At 40.2% G+C, this 22231-nt stretch overlaps 1 protein-coding gene across 2 annotated transcripts in view; it reads left to right on the top strand.

The window, feature by feature from the left end:
• Positions 1 to 5767, top strand: part of LOC110538905 (kin of IRRE-like protein 3) — a 300951-nt gene extending 295184 nt beyond the window's left edge. For both annotated transcript variants that reach the window (XM_036937674.1, XM_036937675.1), the window contains exon 16: positions 3576 to 5767. In XM_036937674.1, the coding sequence (XP_036793569.1) occupies positions 3576 to 4061 (486 nt within the window). In that variant the 3' untranslated portion in view covers positions 4062 to 5767. The remainder of the gene's footprint in view (positions 1 to 3575) is intronic.
• The last annotated feature ends 16464 nt before the right edge of the window (positions 5768 to 22231 follow it).

The raw sequence follows: 22231 nt of genomic DNA on the forward strand, positions 1-22231 counted from the left end.
AAGTTGTTTACTTTGTCTGGGAGCAAGACATTGGGGTCCGCGATGGACCTGTTTTTTTTTGTAGTCCATGATTGACTGTAGACCCTGCCACATACCTCTCGTGTCCGAGCCGTTGAATTGTGACTCTACTTTGTCTCTATGCTGATGCTTAGCTTGTTTGATTGCTTTGCGAAGTGAATAGCTACACTGTTTGTATTCGGTCATGTTTCCGGTTGCATTGCCCTGATTAAAAGCAGTTGTTTGCGCGAATGCTGCCATCAGTCTACGATTTCTGGTTTGGGAAGGTTTTAATAGTTGCCGTGGGTACAACATCACCGATGCACTTACTAATAAACTCGCTCACCAAATCAGCATATACATCAATGTTGTTCGACGCTATCTGGAACATATCCCAGTCCATGTGATCGAAGCAATCTTGAAGCGTGGAATCAGATTGGTCAGACCAGCATTGAACAGACTTGAGCACGGGCGTTTCCTGTTTTAATTTCTGTCTATAGTCTGGGAGCAACAAAATGGAGTCGTCGTCAGATTTTACAAAAGGAGGGCGAGGGAGGTCTTTGTATGCGGCACGGAAGTTAGAGTAGCAATGATCCAGAATTTTGCCGGCCCGGGTCGAGCATTAGATATGCTGATAAAATTTAGGGAGACTTGTTTTCAGATTAGCCTTGTTTGACTGTGGAAATAATTACAATGTATGTCTAAGGAAGGGGATGAGGCATACCGGCCTTCTAGGTTTTGTATTGAAGTCAATGAAGCCAGAGGAGAACGGAAGCTAGCTGTCCACCATGGTGCTAGCCCAGACAGCATTGTTGAAGTTACTGTAGACCTTCATTGCAAAACAGTGTATTTTAAACATTTACTTGGTGACATGAATATGTTGAGTATATTGAGTTCTATCTAAATAGGATGACTTTAATGTTTCACTATTTTAATTTTATGAAATTTCACTGAGGAGGATGGTCCTCCCATTCCTCCTCTGAGGAGCCTCCGCTGGTAGAAAGAGATGACCAGTTTACAGAGGATTATAGAGTGCGGTGATGTGTCCTATAAGGAGCATTGGTGGAAAATCTGATGTCCGAATGGTAAAGAACGTCTAGCCGCTCAAGAGCACCCTTACCTGACGATCTATAAATTACATCTCCGTAATCTAGCATGGGTAGGATGGTCAGATGAGTCAGGGATCATTTGGCAGCTGGGGTGAAAGAGGAGTGATTACGAAACCGAGGCTAGATTTAACCTTAGCCTGCAGCTTGGATATGTGTTGAGAGAAGGACAGTGTACCGTCTAGCCATACTTGTATGAGGTGACTACCTCAAGCTCTAATCCCTCAGAGGTAATAATCACACCGGGGGGGAGAAGGGCATTCCTCTTACCGAACCACATTTATATATTTTTTATTTGACATTAATTTAACTAGGCAAGTCAGTTAAGAAGACATTCTTATTTACAATGACGGCCTACCCCGGCCAACCCCGGACGACGCTGGGCCAATTGTGTGCCGCCCTATGGGACTCCCAGTCACGGCCGGATGTGATAGAGCCTGGAATCAAACCAGAGACTGTAGTGACGTCTTTTGCACTGAGATGCAGTGCCTTAGACCGCTGCGCCATTCGGGAGCCCAATGTTAATGTGACCTTTGCTTTGGAGGTGTTTCACAACAAGGTTAAGGGCAGAGAAAGCTTGTTGGACACTAAGAAAGCTTTGTCGTAGAGCATCGGGGCTAGTCGCATTAGAAGGGCTGGGAAATTAGGACATTTTGGATGGGCAAGGAGGCATGGATGAGTCAAATAGAAATCCTGTCTTAATGAAGTAGGGATTAAAGAGCTCAGTCATGCTCTCCTTGTCAGTAAAAACAACAACATTAAAGGGAGGAGGGCAGCTGTGTGGAGGAGGGTTTATTCTCCAGGTCTTTCACCGGATTCCAGAACTTCTTGGGGTTAGACTCACAGAGAGAACTGCTCCTTTGGCCTTCTGGACAGCCTGCGTGCACTTATTTATAATTTTTCTGAACGAAAGCAAGTCAGCCTGAGTATGTGTGTGCTGAGCTTTTTCCTAAATGAAATTCTTGGGGTGGAGTAACTGCCAGATCACGGTCGAACCAGGGGCTGAACCTCTTTTTAATTCTAATTTTCTTTACAGGGTTGTTTTAACAATATCACTAAAAATATAAAAAGAAGGTCCAAGTGTCTTCGACAGAGGGAATCAAGCTGATCCTATACCAATTTACTAGAGGCCAGGTTATGAAGGAAGGCTTGTTCATTAAAGTCTGACAAATCAAAACAGGTCGTTTAACAGAGCAGCCATTACGAGCACAGGCTGTAAAACAGTGATCACTAAGGTCGTTACAGAAAAACACTAAAACCTATCAGGATTATTTGTGAGAATAACATCAAGGAGAGTACACTTTTCTGCCTGTTTTGGATTGGTAATAATCTGAGAAAGAGTTCGGGAGTCCCGTTGCTTTAGGACTTGTGGTTCAGGTGGTTTAAGCATGTTCCAGTTTAGGTCACATAGCATGAGAAATTCATACTTAGTGTAAGGGGCCAAGAGAGAGATTAGGGCAGGTAGGGTGTAGGCCGGCTGATGGTGGATGGTAGTAACACACAGCAACAGTCAACAAAGAGCTATTTGAATGGTTAAAGCCAGCAAATCAAATTGTTTGGGGAAATATTTGGTGGAGACTACAGAGCACTGAAGGTGTTCCTTGGTAAAGATTGACACTCCACCACCTTGGAAGATCTGTCTTGCCGAAAAAGGTTCTAACCAGAAAGGTTAGTATCATTGTTCAAAACCTTCTGTCTTAACCACGTCTCAGTAATGACCAACACATCTGGATTGTAGTTGTGAACCCACACTTTCAATTTATACATTTTAGGTAATAAGATTCTTGCGTTAACGTGCAGAAAACCCAGGCTTTTACGAGAGCAGAAATAGTAGTTGGGCCAGGGTGTACATGCACATTTCCACAGCAGAGGACATGGAAAGCTCTGTAGTGTTGCTTTTCTATGACATTTGAATGTTCATCAGATGGTAACAATTGGTAACAATATTGTACAGAAATTTCATCAGATAACATGAACACAAAGCCGATGAGAGGTGGTTAGAATAGGATCGGAGGCCAAGAGTCCGTGTAAACAATAGAGTCAGAGTTGAGAGTGTAGGAACAAACATTGTCTGTCCCATGTTTCGGTTTAAATCAGCAAGTTCATAGTCAACAAAGCATGCAGGAGTCATGGTACAAAAAGCATAAAATATTCTACACACAACACTGTTTGATGTTGTTTAGTTTAGGTGACTTGCTCCAATTCCACACAATGCTTCTCTTGATCGGACACTAGACCTGAGCACCCAGTGACTCTCGGCAATACTGGCAACATGCATTTCATTCCTATCACCATTGTGCCTAATGAAAAAATTTGTTTAGATAGGAACTTGTTCTTTGGCTAACAATGACCAGTTCGATCACGATAACAACTAACAAAATAGTAGCAGTACTGACATGCCTTACATTTGTCTCCTATCCTTACACTAAATGAACACCTCCCTTTGTGTCTTTGTCCCCTCTCCTCCACAAGGATCCAACCAATGGCTATTACAGTGTCAATACCTTCAAGGAGCACCATGGCACCCCGACTATGTCAATGACCGCCAACCAGACCAGCGGCGCTGAGGTCAGGAACCCTTTGGCTTCTTCTTCATCCACCATGGGAAAGCAGCGTGTGCCTACGGGCATGTCCTTCACAAACATCTACAACACGCTAGGTGCTGGGCCCAACCGCCTGTACGACTACAGCCAGCGCTTCGTGCTTGGCATGGGCAGCAGCTCTATCGAGTTGTGCGAGCGCGAGTTCCAGCGAGGCTCACTTAGTGACTCCAACTCCTTCATCGACACGCAGTGTGACAGCAGCGTGAGCAGCTACAGCAAGCAGGACGGCTACGTGCAGTTTGACAAGGACAGCAAGGCCTCGGCAGCCTCCTCATCTTCCCACTACTCGCAGTCGTCCTCGCAGAACTCAGACCAGACTCGGCCGCTGCAGAAACGCATGCAGACCCATGTGTAATGGCAGAAGGAGCAATGGCTGGGGGTGGGTTCGGACGGGTTGGGTCGAGGATAGCACCTTTAGACACTTTAAGGAACACTGTCTGACTGGTATACAGTGCTATTTTTTGTTTGGTTTGTACTCTGGTCCACCCGAGGGAGATGATGCAGTATTCCACCTTTGGCAGACGGTGGGCAACTGCGGTGTCCATATTAGGACAGCCTGAAATCCTGCTGAGACTGAGGCTGTCATAATATGGACATTGTACGTACAACTCTTTTTACATGTTACTTGGATTACATGTGGTACACTCTATTCCCCTTGAAACAAGCTTTTCAAACAAAAAAGATCATAACCTTGAGAGCTACAATTGGTGGAAAAAAAGATGACAATCAGAAGTCCACTTCCTAAATGAAAAATGCTCTGCTGTTGTCCCCTATTCTGTTTCAGCTAGTGGACTGCCTCAAAATGCACAGCTGTAGGTATTATTCACACGTCTGTGTCGATAAGTTCCAGAATTGTTTAAAAGTTTATTTTCATTATGGAGGAAGACAAACTCTTGGGCCTATGTTCAGCTGCCCGGTTGGGGTTTGAAGCACAAAGGGGTATTGTTAAAAACCACCCGAGGCATTTCTTGTACGTGCAAAAAAAATATCCTTCGATGGATAATGAAACCTCTGAGGAAATATGGTGTTAGCGGCAGGCAATGTAATAAAGACGAACACTTTGCCAATTGGCTGACCTGCAGGTCTAATAGCCCGACACCTGGACAACTTTAATTCTCAACGGATTATAGATTTTGTCCCTTTTGGTTATCTAGGTAAATTCTATATTTTGCTCCTTTATTTTGGATTTATGGTGATATTTTTGCCTTTTTGATGTATGCCTTGTGAAAGTTCATTACTGAGTCACAGATCATAGATAAATGCATGGAGAAGTGGATGTGTCATACTGTTGTACTACTTCACTTGAGCTGACTTTTCAATTGCTTTGTTCACTCACAAACCATCAGTTCCTGGAACCGTTTTTCTTCTTCTGAAAGGACAGTGTCATATTTACACATCAGAGAAAGGGTCAAGGACCTTATCATCTGTACTTTTCCATTCAATGTGAGACACTTGCAGCCTGATCTTATATGTGTGAGCAGATAGCTGTGGAGCCAAATACAATGTCATCTCTGCCGGAGCTGTTCTAATATTTGTGGCTTGCCATACTTAGCTGATATCGTGTTGTTTACACTGGAGCTCTGTAAATCCAGCATTTTTGTGTACTGTGATTTGACCACTAAATGACGGCGATGAAGATAAAGTAACTTTTTTCTGTCTGTTGCCTCTGTGGTTACAATGACTTGGTGCCCACTGTTTTAAGTTGTCTCTCAAATGGTACTACTCAGTTTGAAGTGACAATTAGGTGGTTCTGTTCAAGAGTAAATACTGAAGGTGGTTAGCAAACAATATAATTAATATTTACTACAGTAGGCCCTAAAACATAGGAACTCGTTGAGAATGTAGGTCGTTTGGAACATAAATGTCTGTAACTTTGAATTCCGCTTTATAGAAAAATAATGATTGCATATTTACATGTGTTTTACTTTTACATATCCCAGTTTGATATTGTCAGTTCGGTTGATCAATCAGTCTGTAACACTGGGGTTTGTGTCTGAGGTCCTACTGTAATAGGACTTCATTAAATAATTAATTAAATAATAATTGATCAATATAACAATATGATGAAGGTTGCGTGGGATCTTTTGGGATTTTAAGTTGAGAGTGCCAATATGAGCATCCTCACAGTGCAGCATTGTCTCATACAACAAAAAGTCAACAAATCATAATTCCTCTCAACTACGTTCAAAAGCAAACGACTCATTTGGGTAACAGTTTCCAATCATTAATAAGGCGTTTGTTAATTATCTAATTGCAAAGCATTACACCAATATAAACAATCACCAGTATGTAATTTATAAACCAAATGACTTGATATTTTAATGCAGCCTCCAATGCCTGTTTAGTATTTACCAGCACCACCATTCATAATGACTGATTATCATATGCCTTACAACAAAGAGATGGCTCTCCTAATATGGACAACATAGGTGACTTTTATAATAACTATAAGCAGAGAAATGAAGGGTGTCCATGGTCTATTGTCATATTACAGAAAGGTATTTTAGTGGACCTTGCAGTGAGCGTATTTGTATGGTGTCCATCATTTGAATTTAAACAAGTCCTGCTGAGACTGAGGGTGTCCTAAACTTGTACCAATACTGTCATAATATGCACAACCCTACATTGGTACCATTTTAGAGTTAACGTCCTTGTCAATTATTAATTTGAATCTTCATGTTTACACTGCAAAATGGACAGGTGTTTTGCTTATGGGACAATCTGCAATTGACTAAAACATTTTGTCTACAGTTATCCATGTAAAGAACAACTATCATTTGACTTATCCATGTAAAGGAGAACAACAATGCCTATCATTTCAGCTTTGAAGCGCTTAAACCATTGAGTAATAAAAAGCTGCAATATCCTACTTTAAACATCTAAATATATATTTTTTTGAATTGGGGGGGGGGGGGGGGGGTATAGACTATAGTATAGTATAGACTATCATATCATTATTTTCAGGCTTCTTTTAAAACAATAATTACTTTGATATTCCACATCTCACAGTCGTATGACAACTCGCTGCAATCATAAAGATTATCTTTATGGTGGAGCAGTTGAAGCTAAAAAATGTATGGAGTGGCCAGTCTGGTCCATCGGTTAAAGCCGCTGAGCCCAGGAGAAATGTATGCTTGAGTCAGCAGGGGTTTGAATCTCGCCAACTGCCCTTTGACTCATCCTCCTATCTTCCCCATCTATCCAACACTGTAGTATTACTTCAACAGATACAAAAGGAGTAGGACTGACCCACACATAATAAAAATGGCATTGAGCCCATATACAAAGTTTCAAATAAAGCAATGGTCAAACAAAGAGAACTATCTTCCTTGCGGTAGTGAAATGTAAAATCATAAGGAATCCTCTAATGGATTCAGTCTTTTCCAAATGTGTGTTGATTGGAGCTATGTTTACAAGCCAACTCAACCACATGTTAAATCATCCTGAAGTGTTGCGCCTCCTCCTACAGTTCCACTGTTTACCAGGGATCCCTTGTGAGCCTGCTAAGAGCCTGCATCTTGTAGAAGACAACTGCTGTGGGAATCACACTGGATGAGCACATATTTGGAGATGTTCACTCAAGCCTGTTTGTTTTGAGCCTTGCATTTGATTTGTAAAAAACAACTCAAACAAATAAATATACAGCATAGAGTATGTATGCCAATGAGAGTCCAGCATATTTATGAATATAGAAATAAATAACTTTCTATTTGCATTCCAACCCTGGAGCCTGACAGCAATTGTAGAACTGCAAAAGTAGTAGAGTTGCTGCTGTCTTCTGGTTTATTCTCCCCTGCTCTGCTCTGTATTTGTCACGGTTTTCTGATATTAAAGCTGTTTATTTGGGTAGATAAACTAGTTTGCATATTTTTTTTGTCCATTCAGCAAAACTGATGTACAGTTGAAGTTGGAAGTTTACATACACCTAGGTTGGAGTCATTCAAACTAGTTTTTCAACCACTCCACAAATTTCTTGTTAACAAACGTTTTGGCAATTTGGTTAGGACGTCTACTTTGTGCATGACACAAGTAATTTTTCCAACAATTGTTTACAGACAGATTATTTCACTTATAATTCACTGTATCACAATTCCAGTGGGTCAGAGGTTTACAAACACTAAGTTGACCGTGACTTTAAACAGCTTGGAAAATACCAGAAAATGATTTAATGGCTTTAGAAGGTACCTCGTTCATCTGTACAAACAGTAGTACACAAGTATAATCACCATGGGACCACACAGCTGTCATACCGCTCAGGAAGGAGACGTGTTCTGTTTCCAAGAGATGAATGTACTTTGGTGTGAAAAGTGCAAATCAATCCCAGAACAACAGCAAAGGACCTTGTGAAGATACTGGAGGAAACAGGTACAAAGGTATCTATATCCACAATAAAATGCATCCTATATCGACATAACATGAAAGGCCGCTCAGCAAGGAAGAAGCCACTGCTCCAAAACCACCATTAAAAAGCCAGACTACGGTTTGCAACTGCACATGGGGACAAAGATCGTACTTTTTGTAGAAATGTCTTCTGGTCTGATAAAACAAAAATAAAACTGTTTGGCCATAATGACCATAGTTATGTTTAGAGTATAAAGGTGAAGGCTTGCAATCCGAAGAACACCATCCCAACCGTGAAGCACGGGGGTGGCAGCATCATTGTAACGGGGTGAGCAACTGGTTGCCGGGAAGTCAGGCGCAGGAGAGCAGAGATGGGTGATAACAGGAGAACTTTAATATACACCCTGGCCCAAAGGCATAGGCAAGGCAGCACCAAGCACAACCACGGTAACACGAACCGGATTAATCAAAACTAACAAACCTAGGACATAAATAAACCTAGCGCAAGCCAGCCTGTAGCGTAACACCCTACACAAAGAACAATTCCAGACACAGACATGGGGGAAACAGAGGGTAAAATACATTTAGTCTGATGAGGGAATGTGAGCCAGGTGTGAGGGAAAACAAGACAAAACAAATGGAAAATGTAAGGTGGAACGGCAATCACGTTGTGGGGGTGCTTTGCTACAGGAGGGACTGGTGCACTTCACAAAATAGATGGCAAAAAGAGGTAGGAAAAATGTGGATATATTGAAGCAACATCTCAAGACATCAGTTAAAGCTTGGTCTCAAATGGGTCTTCCAAGTGGACAATGACCCCAAGCACACTTCCAAACGTGTGGCAAAATGGCTTAAGGACGACAAAGTCAAGGTATTGGAGTGGCCATCACAAAGCCTTGACCTCAATCCTATAGAACATTTGTGGGCAGAACTGAAATAGCTTGTGCGAGCAAGGTGGCCTACAAACCTGACTCAGTTACACCAGCTCTGTCAGGAGGAACACAGCAGATCCCCTACGACTGGAATACTGACATAATCTGCCCGAGGACTCCCAACAGGACCCTCAGGCGTGACGCCCGCTGAAGGCCCATTATGCTAACCAGCTAGGCCTGCTAGCTACCTAAAGCTACTTGGAACCCTACTAATTCCACAACTGGTCTATTTACGTCACCGCACAAAGAGGAAAAAAATAAATAAAAAATTACCCCCATTGCGACGTCCCCCAAAGGCTAACTTTCTAGCTAACCCGGTCGGCTAACTGCTAGCTCTTGCTAACTGCTTGCTTGCTAACCCGGTCTGCTAACTGCTAGCCCCTGCTAACTGCTTGCTAACCCGGCCTGCTAACTGCTAGCTTGCCCCGGTCTACCAACTGCTAGCTGCCGGCCCCGGCCTGCTAACTGCTAGCTTACCTGCCCGGTCTGTAACTGTTTGCTTGCTAACCCGGCCTGCTAACTGCTAGCTTGCCCCGGTCTACTAGCTGCTAGCTTGTTTAGCCTCGTCCTACTAACTGTTAGCATCGGCCTGCTAACTGTCTGAATCGCTGTGTCCCCAGCCAGCCCAACCACTCACTGGACCCATATGTTCACTTGGCTACGCATGCCTCTCTCTAATGTAAATATGCCTTGTCCATTACTGTCCTGGTTAGTGATTACTGTCTTATTTCACTGTAGAGCCTCTAGCCCTGCTCACTATGCCTTAACCAACCATGTTGTTCCACCTCCTACATATGCGATGACATCACCTGGTTTAAACATCTCTAGAGACTATATCTCTCTCTTCATTACTCAATGTCTAGGTTTACCTCCAATGTACTCACATCCTACCTTACCTTTGTCTGTACACTATGCCTTGAATCTATGCTATCGTGCCCAGAAACCTGCTCCTTTTACTCTCTGTTCTGAACGTGCTAGACGGCCAGTTCGTATAGTCTTTAGCCATACCCTTATCCAACTTCTCCTCTGTTCCTCTAGTGATGTGGAGGTTAATCCAGGTCCTGCAGTGCCTAGCTCCACTCCCACCCCACAGGTGCTCTCATTTGTTGACTTCGGTAAACGTAAAAGCCTTGGTTTCATGCATGTTAACATTAGAAGCCTACTCCCTAAGTTTGTTTTACTCACTGCTTTTGCACACTCTGCCAACCCAGATGTCTTAGCCGTGTCTGAATCCTGGCTTAGGAAAACCACCAAAATCCTTGACATTTCCATTCCTAACTATAACGTTTTCTGCCAAGAACTGCCAAAGGGGCGGTGTTGCAATCTACTGCAAAGATAGTAATACAGAACTCTGCAGGCACCCTTATAGATGTCATCCTAACTAATTTGTCCTCCAAATACACCTCTGCTGTTTCCAATCAAGATCTCAGCGATCACTGCCTCATTGCCTGCATCCGTAATGTGTCTGCGACCAAACGACCGCCCCTCATCACTGTCAAACGCTCCCTGAAACACTTTTGCGAGCAGGCCTTTCTAATAGACCGGGCCGGGGTATCCTGGAATGACATTGACCTCATCCCGTCAGTAGATGATGCCTGGCTTTTCTTTAAAAGTGCCTTCCTCACCATCTTAAATAAGCATGCCCCTCTCAAAACATTTAGAACTAGGAATAGAAATAGTCCTTGGTTCACTCCAGACCTGTCTGCCCTTGACCAGCACAAAAACATCCTGTGGCGTTCTGCATTAGCATCGAATAGCCCCCGTGATATGCAACTTTTCAGGGAAGTTAGGAACAAATATACACAGGCAGTTAGAAAAGCCAAGGTAAGCTTTTTCAAACAGAAATTTGTATCCTGTAGTACTAACTCAATACAGTTCTGGGACAGTGTAAAGTCCATGGAGAATAAGAACACCTCCTCCCAACTGCCCACTGCTCTGAGGCTAGGAAACACTGTCACCACCAATAAATCCACTATAATTGAGAATTTCAATAAGCATTTCTCTACGGCTGGCCATGCTTTCCACTTGGCTACCTCTACCCCGGTCAACTGCCAGGCAGCCTCCAGAGCAACCCGCCAAAGCCCCCACCATTTCTCCTTTACCCAAATCCAGATAGCTGATGTTCTGAAAGAGCTGCAAAATCTGGACCCATACAAATCAGCAGAGATAGACAATCTGGACCCTCTCTTTCTAAAATGATCTTCCGAAATTGTTGCAACCCCTATTACTAGCTTGTTCAACCTGTCTTTCGTATCGTCTGAGATTCCCAAAGATTGGAAAGCTGCCGCGGTCATCCCCCTCTTCAAAGGGGGTGACACTCTAGACCCAAACTGCTACAGACCTATATCTATCCTACCCTGTCTTTCTAAGGTCTTCGAAAGCCAAGTTAACAAACAGATTACTGACCATTTCGAATCCCACCATACCTTCTCTGCTATGCAATCTGGTTTCAGAGCTGGTCATGGGTGCACCTCAGCCACGCTCAAGGTTCTAAACGACATCATAACCGCCATCGATAAGAGACATTACTGTGCAGCCGTATTCATTGACCTGGCCAAGGCTTTTGACTCTGTCAATCACAACATTCTTATTGGCAGACTCGACAGCCTTGGTTTCTCAAATTATTGCCTCGCCTGGTTTACCAACTACTTCTCTGATAGAGCTCAGTGTGTTGAATCGGAGAGACTGTTGTCCGGACCTCTGACATGGTGATTCTCTGATCCACCTCTACACAGATGACACCATTCTGTATACTTCTGGCCCCTCCTTGGACACTGTGTTAACTAACCTCCAGACGAGCTTCAAAGCCATACAACTCTCCTTCCGTGGCCTCCAACTGCTCTTAAAACGCAAGTAAAACTAAATGCATGCTATTCAATTGATCACTGCCCGCACCTGCTCACCTGTCCAGCATCACTACTCTGGACGGCTCTGTCTTAGAATACGTGGACAACTACAAATACCTGGATGTCTGGTTAGTCTGTAAACTCTCCTTCCAGACTCACATTAAGCATCTTCAATCCAAAATGAAATCTAGAATCGGCTTCCTATATCGCAACAAAGCATCCTTCACTCACGCTGCCAAACATACCCTCGTAAAACTGACCATCCTACCGATCCTCGACTTCGGTGATGTCATCTATAAAATAGCCTCCAACACTCTACTCAACAAACTGAATGTAGTCTGTCACAGTGCTTTATCTTGGTCAGGTTGCAGTTGCAAATGAGAACTTGTTCTAAACTAGCCTACCGGGTTAAATAAAGGTGAAATAAATAAAAGGAAGTGGCCAAAATTCAAGCAACAAGCTTCTTACAAACGTATTGTGGGAAGCTTGTGGAAAGCTACCTGAAACATTTGACCCAAGTTAAAAAAAATTATATAAAGGCAATGCTACCAAATACTAGTTGAGTGTATGTAAACTTCTGACCCACTGGGAATGTGATGAAATAAATAAAAGCTGAAATAAATCATTCTCTTGACTATTAAAAAAAAGTGGTGATCCTAACTGACCTAAGCCAGGGAATTTTAACTAGGATTAAATGTCAGGAATTGTGAAAAACTGAGTTTAAATGTACAGTGCCTTGCGAAAGTATTCGCCCCCCTTGAACTTTGCCACATTTCAGGCTTCAAACATAAAGATATAAAACTGTATTTTGTGAAGAAATCAACAACAAGTGGGACACAATCATGAAGTGGAACGACATTTATTGGTGCAAAATTATTCGGCCCCCTTAAGTTAATACTTTGTAGCGCCACCTTTTGCTGCGATTACAGCTGTAAGTCGCTTGGGGTATGTCTCTATCAGTTTTGCACATCGAGAGACTGACATTTTTTTCCCATTCCTCCTTGCAAAACAGCTCGAGCTCAGTGAGGTTGGATGGAGAGCATTTGTGAACAGCAGTTTTCAGTTTTTTCCACAGATTCTCGATTGGATTCAGGTCTGGACTTTGACTTGGCCATTCTAACACCTGGATATGTTTATTTTTGAACCATTCCATTGTAGATTTTGCTTTATGTTTTGGATCATTGTCTTGTTGGAAGACAAATCTCCGTCCCAGTCTCAGGTCTTTTGCAGACTCCATCAGGTTTTCTTCCAGAATGGTCCTGTATTTGGCTCCATCCATCTTCCCATCAATTTTAATCATCTTCCCTGTCCCTGCTGAAGAAAAGCAGGCCCAAACCATGATGCTGCCACCACCATGTTTGACAGTGGGGATGGTGTGTTCAACTGTGTTGCTTTTACGCCAAACATAACATTTTGCATTGTTGCCAAAAAGTTCAATTTTGGTTTCATCTGACCAGAGCACCTTCTTCCACATGTTTGGTGTGTCTCCCAGGTGGCTTGTGGCAAACTTTAAACAACACTTTTTATGGATATCTTTAAGAAATGGCTTTCTTGCCACTCTTCCATAAAGGCCAGATTTGTGCAATATACGACTGATTGTTGTCCTATGGACAGAGTCTCCCACCTCAGCTGTAGATCTCTGCAGTTCATCCAGAGTGATCATGGGCCTCTTGGCTGCATCTCTGATCAGTCTTCATCTTGTATGAGCTGAAAGTTTAGAGGGACGGCCAGGTCTTGGTAGATTTGCAGTGGTCTGATACTCCTTGCTCTTTGGGATGTTTAAAGCTTGGGAAATCTTTTTGTATCCAAATCCGGCTTTAAAATTCTTCACAACAGTATCTCGGACCTGCCTGGTGTGTTCCTTGTTCTTCACTGAACTTCTGGAGAGAGTTTGCTGCACTGAAAGTAAAGGGGCTGAATAATTTTGCACGCCCAATTTTTCAGTTTTTGATTTGTTAAAAAAGTTTGAAATATCCAATAAATGTCGTTCCACTTCATGATTGTGTCCCACTTGTTGTTGATTCTTCACAAAAAAATACAGTTTTATATATTTATGTTTGAAGCATGAAATGTGGCAAAAGGTCGCAAAGTTCAAGGGGGCCGAATACTTTCGCAAGGCACTGTATTTGGCTAAGGTGTATGTAAACATCCGACGTCAACTGTACATGTACATATTACCTCAATTACCTTGAATAACCTGTGTCCCCGCACAATCAAGGTGTCAAAATCTCAAGTAACCTCCTTTGCCATTGTTGAAGTGTGTGTTAAAATGGTTAGTTCAGTGCTCTACAAATTAATATTAGATGGCTCCTTACCCTTAAACAGTGGAGGCTCATCAGAGGAAGAATGGGAGGACCATCCTCCTCAGTGAATTTCATAAAAATTAAAATATCAATACATTTTAAAATATATCCTTTTCAGATAAAACTACACTAAATATAATCAAATGTCACCAAATAACTGATTAAAAACACACTATTTTGCAAAGAAGATCAACAGCACTCTGTAGGGTAGCCACAGGACAGCTAGCTTTCGCCTGGTCACATACAGCTAATGTGTTGTGCATTGAACTCCAGAAGCTAAGGGAAGAGGAGAGAGAAGTAGGGTGAATAGGACAGGGCTTTCCAACCCTGTTTTTGGAGAGCTACCATCCTGTAGGTTTTTTACTCCAACCCTAATCTAGTACATCTGATTCTAATAATTAGCTGGTTGATCAACTGAATCAGGTTAGTTATAACTGGGGTTGGATTGAAAACCCAAAGGAGGAAATCTGCCATGAAAGTGAACTGTTTATACGCGTGAACATGGGTGTATCTATTCTACCGAAAAATGTTTCTTAAGCGAAAGCAAACGTAACAAAACAGGGATAAACATACCTGAATTTGTCTAATAGAAACTCATTTGCAACTGTTGGACTAATGATTCTAACCTATATCAGATAGATCCAGGCAAGAGTGTGCAAGGCGGTATTGAATGTCAAATTTGTCTCTCGACCTGTGCACGCCTACATTGTATACTTTCATTCATAGGCTAGGTGGTAGCAACCTCATGATGGGTATGGGTAAAATGTGAGTATCATGTAGTAGCCTAAACCTATCGCTGTTACATTGAACTGGGTGAATGGAATATGAATGAGAGTAATCTGATATGCTGTAATAGAAATAAGGCCAAGCTCATAAAAAAATTATCCTTCCTCATCTTAAACAGCACTGACCGCCACTGCCCTTAAAGTAGTCTACAGGCCAGGAGAAACTCTAATCCATGGTTCAGTTTTCTTTAGACAGCTACTATAAACTTCAGCTAACTTCAGCCACTGCTAGCTAAAAATCAATGGGAGTGGTAGGGGCTTGTGGTGCCTGTTAAAAAATAAATCTACAAATCACATTTTAAGAAACGTCATACCAGGGATGAGAATGTGCCCAACTAATCCTTAGCTTTTTAAGTCATGACTAGTTCAAAGCTCCATTTGTCAAAAAAATAACTTCTGAAAACGATTGTTTCAAAAGAGAACTACTGAAGTTAATTGGGATGGAAATGTGCAATCATATGTGACTCGTTTCAGGAAACCAGGCATATGTCGCACTACTTCACAGGAGAGGCATTTGAATGTAATCTTTTTTGATAATCTAAATCCTTCTGAAACATGCAAACTTTCGTGTGCCTTAGCAAAGTTGTATGCCATCTGTAAATATCAATAAAAGTGTTAAATTACGAGCCTAGTTGGTTTAGCCATGGAAAAAGAAGGCAACCTACCTGTTAGCCTTTATTGGCTGAGATAATGGATGGGCTGGACATGCAGAGAGATCAGTTCAGTTTGGCCCTTTTCTGTCTATAACATGAGCTGGTCAGTATGTGTAGGTAATCCTTTCTAACAATTTGTTTTGAAAGATATTACGTAGTAGAACTGTAAAAGTGTTGCTCTCCACTTTCTGGAGGACCTCATTTTGAAATCAGTGGAATGCCCAATGCAATTAGAGTATGATAGGAGATGGAGAAAATGATGGCGTTTGATTGCAAACATGCAGAGGGAGTCGGAAAGAGAACACCCAGAAGGCTGTTGTATAAAACACCTGTCTCCCGATTCCATCTTAAATCTAAGGGCAACCCATGGCATCCAGGACAGAGAGGGAGAAACTTCCATCCATGAGTACAGAAAAGATAGTTTAGCTAGTTACATTTTCAGATATTATACTGTACATTTCTAAGTTGTTTTAATTTCATGTTAAAGCGTACTGTTAGCTAGCTAGCTAACGTTTGCTGGCTGGCTAGCTAACGTTACATGTATGATCAGAACAGTAATATTATTCGTATCTCAGAGTAATTTGCATTGCTAGTTATAGGCTAATGTTAGCTAACTAGCCAACATTGAAACTGGCTGGGTAGCTACCTGCAGATTCGTAAAGGGTTGTGACATTATGAGTTGGGATTATGGTTCATTTAGCTAGCTAGCTACATGTCTAAGCAAAAGACTCCACTATGCACGTAACCATTTCACTACATCTTCTGTATCCTGTGTATGTGACAAATATACTTTCATTTTATATTTCATTCTATATTTATTTGATATAGTATGTGTTTATCAGAGACAGTAATGCACCAGTAATGCACCAAAGTAAAATTAGAATATATAACCTTAGGCCAACGAGACAGTGTCTAAGTTATAAAATTCTCTGGTAGAATGCCCTGCTTTTATTTCGTCATACTCACAACAGTAATCAATTTTCTGTAATTGACTCGCCATTAACTTATAAATAATGATCTTGCTGTGAGTTTATTTTCCTGTAATAATGAAGGCAAATTGCTAAAGTGAAGACATTGTCAGCTATATGATATGGTCATTATTTGAACTGGCTAGCCAATTAACTTAACATTAGCTAGCTAACTTAACAGTTGCCTGATGTGCTAGGTTGAAATATAGTAAATTCATTTTTAAACGGGTGGGTTTATTGGTGTTAAAATACACTAGTTATGTTAACTCAACCCTAGTCTTCGTGTGGATTTGCGGTGGGAATTTACATAAAACGCCATAGTTACAACAAAAAAATCTCGCTCTTCCCCTCTGCTGAGCACACCAGACCACAACCCGAGAATTGACAATCACCCTGAGCACAACAGAAGAGAGATGAGATACGGAGCTTCCCCAAAACCTACAATAACTCAACCCTAGTCTTCGTGCGGATTTGCGGTGGGAATTTACGCACTGTAGCCCGCTGGCAAGGAAAAACTCCCCAGCATGCTGGCAAATACCACCAAGCCACGGATGTGCCCCCGAGACAACTGCTCAGTCCACAGACACCACACAAAAATAACGAACATTAACCATGCCCAACATATTCCAAAAAAATTAAACATGTCGCTAAGCCTATCAGGGGAAAAAAAACTATAGCTCCAGGTAGCAAGTTCCACTACCCTACCCAAATCTCCCACCGAGGTACACAGCCGATTACTCACCTCAGACTGATGTCCCAACAGAAAGTAGAACAAACGTTTCCAGGCTAGGCAGGGCCTGGAAACTAACCATTATACTCTCTCCAACACAGCACACAACCCAAACAACAAAGGCAACCAATACTGGGCCTATCAAACTCAAAAGAAATATACAAACCAAACACGTACCTCCACGATCTCCCAAACCAATAGTTCAAATATCCCGGATGAGCCCCCACTTGTCACGAACAGGCTCAAAGCCCGTAACAAAAGGGAGACAATGTGGAGATAAGGAGTAACAAAATATATATTTATTAACTAAAACAACTAAGGAAAATATACAATGGTGTGTGTAATCAGTAGTGTAAGTGAGTGTTTTGCATAAATGAATGTGATAATGCAGGGTTTTGAAAGGTGCTAAAGCAAACAACCAAAAACCACCAAGAAACACAACAAAAAAAAACGATCAAAGTGTCTGCATGGAGAGAGTCTCCTCCATGAATGGGGAAGTGGTGTATTTATCCTGGGAGACACCGGGCCCAGGTGTTTCCCATGTAGCTGACGACCCTCCCAACTCCGCCCACCAGCATCCTAATAAGGAAACAACAAAGAGAGAATACGGCAGACAGAGTGGGAGGGTCGTCACATATTTTAGAACACCAGGCTAATGATGTCATGCAGCTTGTAGCTTTAGTGTTTATACTGTTTCATAATGACAACGACAAGTTTAATGTCGGATGACAATGGAATGTTCATAATGTTACTGCGACAACTGATGATAGATGTAGTATAAACCAGTCTTTAGGCTTGAAATCTTTGGTTGTTTAGTACATGGCCTCATACATGAATCCTTAACTTCTTATGGTATAGGGGACGCTTGCGTCCCACTTGGCCAAAAGCCAGGTAAAATGCAGCGCGGCAAATTCAAATAAAATGATATAAAAATCAAACTTTCATTAAATCACACATGTAAGGGAATACCCCCCTGATTTGGACAAAAACAAATGGCGGTATATTGGCATTGGACAAACCATATACACGATGGTCAATACCACCCAATTTGGCGTTGATTCATGCAAAGTATATTGCAAATGCCATATGGCAATTGCCAATTGTAACACTTCAAAATTCCAATAGGGGGCGTGTGCGTTCCACCGGGGCATTTCATATTGCAAATGGCACCCAAGTCAACATCCAAAAGCCAAATTTTGAAAAATGACATTTTTTAAAAAAAACTTAAAAACCCTTAAAAAAGTGCTTTCTGGACCTTTTTTCGAAATTCTTTCGAGTTTTTTGTCAATTACACATGGGTAAGTACTGTATGAGTATACTTTTGTCATCAAATATATATATTTTTTAAGTACATGCGCATAAGGCATATGTTTTGTCCATTTGCAATATGATTTCATAGGAAGTCAAAAGTCAAAAGTCAAAAATGTCAAAATTTGGTAAAAAACTTCACACATCCTTAAAAAAGTGCTTTCTGGACCTTTTTTCAAAATTCTTTCGATTTTTGTGTCAATTACACATGTATAAGAACTTTATCAACATACTTTAGTCATACTTTATTATCATATATATATATTTTTTTTTACTTGTGCATAAGGCATATGTTTTCTCCATTTGGAATATGATTTCATAGGAAGTCAAAAGTCAAAAGTAAAAAATGTCAAAATTTGGTAAAAAACTTCATACATCCTTAAAAAAGTGCTTTCTTGACCTTTTTTCAAAATTCTTTCGATTTTTGTGTCAATAACACATGTATAAGAACTTTATCAACATACTTTAGTCATGCTTTATTATCATATTTTTTTTACTTGTGCATAAGGCATATGTTTTCTCCATTTGCAATATGATGTCATAGGAAGTCAAAAGTCTAAGTCAAAAGTAAATATTTTCCTCCGTGCAACTGATGATCTAAAATGTGCAACAAAATTTTTTGGATTTTTTTTGTTTATGTTTCCTTACTTTTTCAAAGTCACTGTGCATTTGCAATATGTTTTAATGGGCAGATACCATCACGAATTTGTCATGCTCAAAATTCAAACTTTACTTTGCTCAAACTATACCTTGGTCAACTTGTATTACATATTTCTTTTTGTTTTACTTGTGCATAAGGCATATGTTTTCTCCATTTGCAATATGATGTCATAGGAAGTCAAAAGTCAAAGTCAAAAGTAAACATTTTCCTCCGTGCACCTGGTGATCTGAAATGTGCACCTGGTGACCTGAAATGTGCACCTGGTGATCTAAAATATGCAACTGGTAACCCAAAAAAAAAATTTTGGGATGTTTTTTTGTTTATGTTTCCTTACTTTTTCAAAGTCACTGTACATTTGCAATATGTTTTAATGGGCAGGTACCATCACGAATTTGTCATGCTCAAAATTCAAACTTTACTTTGCTCAAACTATACCTTGGTCAACTTGTATTACATATTTCTTTTTGTTTTACTTGTGCATAAGGCATATGTTTTCTCCATTTGCAATATGATGTCATAGGAAGTCAAAAGTCAAAGTCAAAAGTAAATATTTTCCTCCGTGCACCTGGTGATCTGAAATGTGCACCTGGTGACCTGAAATGTGCACCTGGTGATCTAAAATATGCAACTGGTAACCCAAAAAAAAAATTTTGGGATGTTTTTTTGTTTATGTTTCCTTACTTTTTCAAAGTCACTGTACATTTGCAATATGTTTTAATGGGCAGGTACCATCACGAATTTGTCATGCTCAAAATTCAAACTTTACTTTGCTCAAACTATACCTTGGTCAACTTGTATTACATATTTCTTTTTGTTTTACTTGTGCATAAGGCATATGTTTTCTCCATTTGCAATATGATGTCATAGGAAGTCAAAAGTCAAAGTCAAAAGTAAATATTTTCCTCCGTGCACCTGGTGATCTGAAATGTGCACCTGGTGACCTGAAATGTGCACCTGGTGATCTAAAATATGCAACTGGTAACCCAAAAAAAAAAATTTGGGATGTTTTTTTGTTTATGTTTCCTTACTTTTTCAAAGTCACTGTGCATTTGCAATATGTTTTAATGGGCAGGTACCATCACGAATTTGTCATGCTCAAAATTCAAGCTTGTGATCTAAAATATGCAGCTGGTTACCCAACATTTTTTGGGATGTTTTTTTGTTTATGTTTCCTTACTTTTTCAAAGTCTCTGTGCATTTGCAATATGTTTTAATGGGCAGGTACCATCACGAATTTGTTTATCGAATTTGTTTATGTTTCCTTACTTTTTCAAAGTCACTGTGCATTTGCAATATGTTTCAATGGGCAGGTACCATCACGAATTTGTCATGCTCAAAATTTTTTAGATGTATTTTTTTTTGTTTCTTACTTTTTCAAAGTCACTGTGCATTTGGAATATGTTTTAATGGGCAGGTACCATCACGAATTTGTTTATCGAATTTGTTTATGTTTCCTTACTTTTTCAAAGTCACTGTGCATTTGCAATATGTTTCAATGGGCAGGTACCATCACGAATTTGTCATGCTCAAAATTTTTTAGATGTATTTTTTTTTGTTTCCTTACTTTTTCAAAGTCACTGTGCATTTGGAATATGTTTTAATGGGCAGGTACCATCACGAATTTGTTTATCGAATTTGTTTATGTTTCCTTACTTTTTCAAAGTCACTGTGCATTTGCAATATGTTTCAATGGGCAGGTACCATCACGAATTTGTCATGCTCAAAAAATTTTAGATGTATTTTTTTTTGTTTCTTACTTTTTCAAAGTCACTGTGCATTTGGAATATGTTTTAATGGGCAGGTACCATCACGAATTTGTTTATCGAATTTGTTTATGTTTCCTTACTTTTTCAAAGTCACTGTGCATTTGCAATATGTTTCAATGGGCAGGTACCATCACGAATTTGTCATGCTCAAAAAATTTTAGATGTATTTTTTTTTGTTTCTTACTTTTTCAAAGTCACTGTGCATTTGGAATATGTTTTAATGGGCAGGTACCATCACGAATTTGTTTATCGAATTTGTTTATGTTTCCTTACTTTTTCAAAGTCACTGTGCATTTGCAATATGTTTCAATGGGCAGGTACCATCACGAATTTGTCATGCTCAAAAAAATTTAGATGTATTTTTTTTTGTTTCTTACTTTTTCAAAGTCACTGTGCATTTGGAATATGTTTTAATGGGCAGGTACCATCACGAATTTGTTTATCGAATTTGTTTATGTTTTCTTACTTTTTCAAAGTCACTGTGCATTTGCAATATGTTTCAATGGGCAGGTACCATCACGAATTTGTCATGCTCAAAATTTTTTAGATGTATTTTTTTTTGTTTCCTTACTTTTTCAAAGTCACTGTGCATTTGGAATATGTTTTAATGGGCAGGTACCATCACGAATTTGTTTATCGAATTTGTTTATGTTTCCTTACTTTTTCAAAGTCACTGTGCATTTGCAATATGTTTCAATGGGCAGGTACCATCACGAATTTGTTTATCGAATTTGTTTATGTTTCCTTACTTTTTCAAAGTCACTGTGCATTTGCAATATGTTTCAATGGGCAGGTACCATCACGAATTTGTCATGCTCAAAAAATTTTAGATGTATTTTTTTTTGTTTCTTACTTTTTCAAAGTCACTGTGCATTTGGAATATGTTTTAATGGGCAGGTACCATCACGAATTTGTTTATCGAATTTGTTTATGTTTCCTTACTTTTTCAAAGTCACTGTGCATTTGCAATATGTTTCAATGGGCAGGTACCATCACGAATTTGTCATGCTCAAAAAATTTTAGATGTATTTTTTTTTGTTTCTTACTTTTTCAAAGTCACTGTGCATTTGGAATATGTTTTAATGGGCAGGTACCATCACGAATTTGTTTATCGAATTTGTTTATGTTTCCTTACTTTTTCAAAGTCACTGTGCATTTGCAATATGTTTCAATGGGCAGGTACCATCACGAATTTGTTTATCGAATTTGTTTATGTTTCCTTACTTTTTCAA

Source organism: Oncorhynchus mykiss, chromosome 12, assembly GCF_013265735.2.
Source record: "Oncorhynchus mykiss isolate Arlee chromosome 12, USDA_OmykA_1.1, whole genome shotgun sequence".
NCBI classification, from domain to species: Eukaryota; Metazoa; Chordata; class Actinopteri; order Salmoniformes; family Salmonidae; genus Oncorhynchus; species Oncorhynchus mykiss.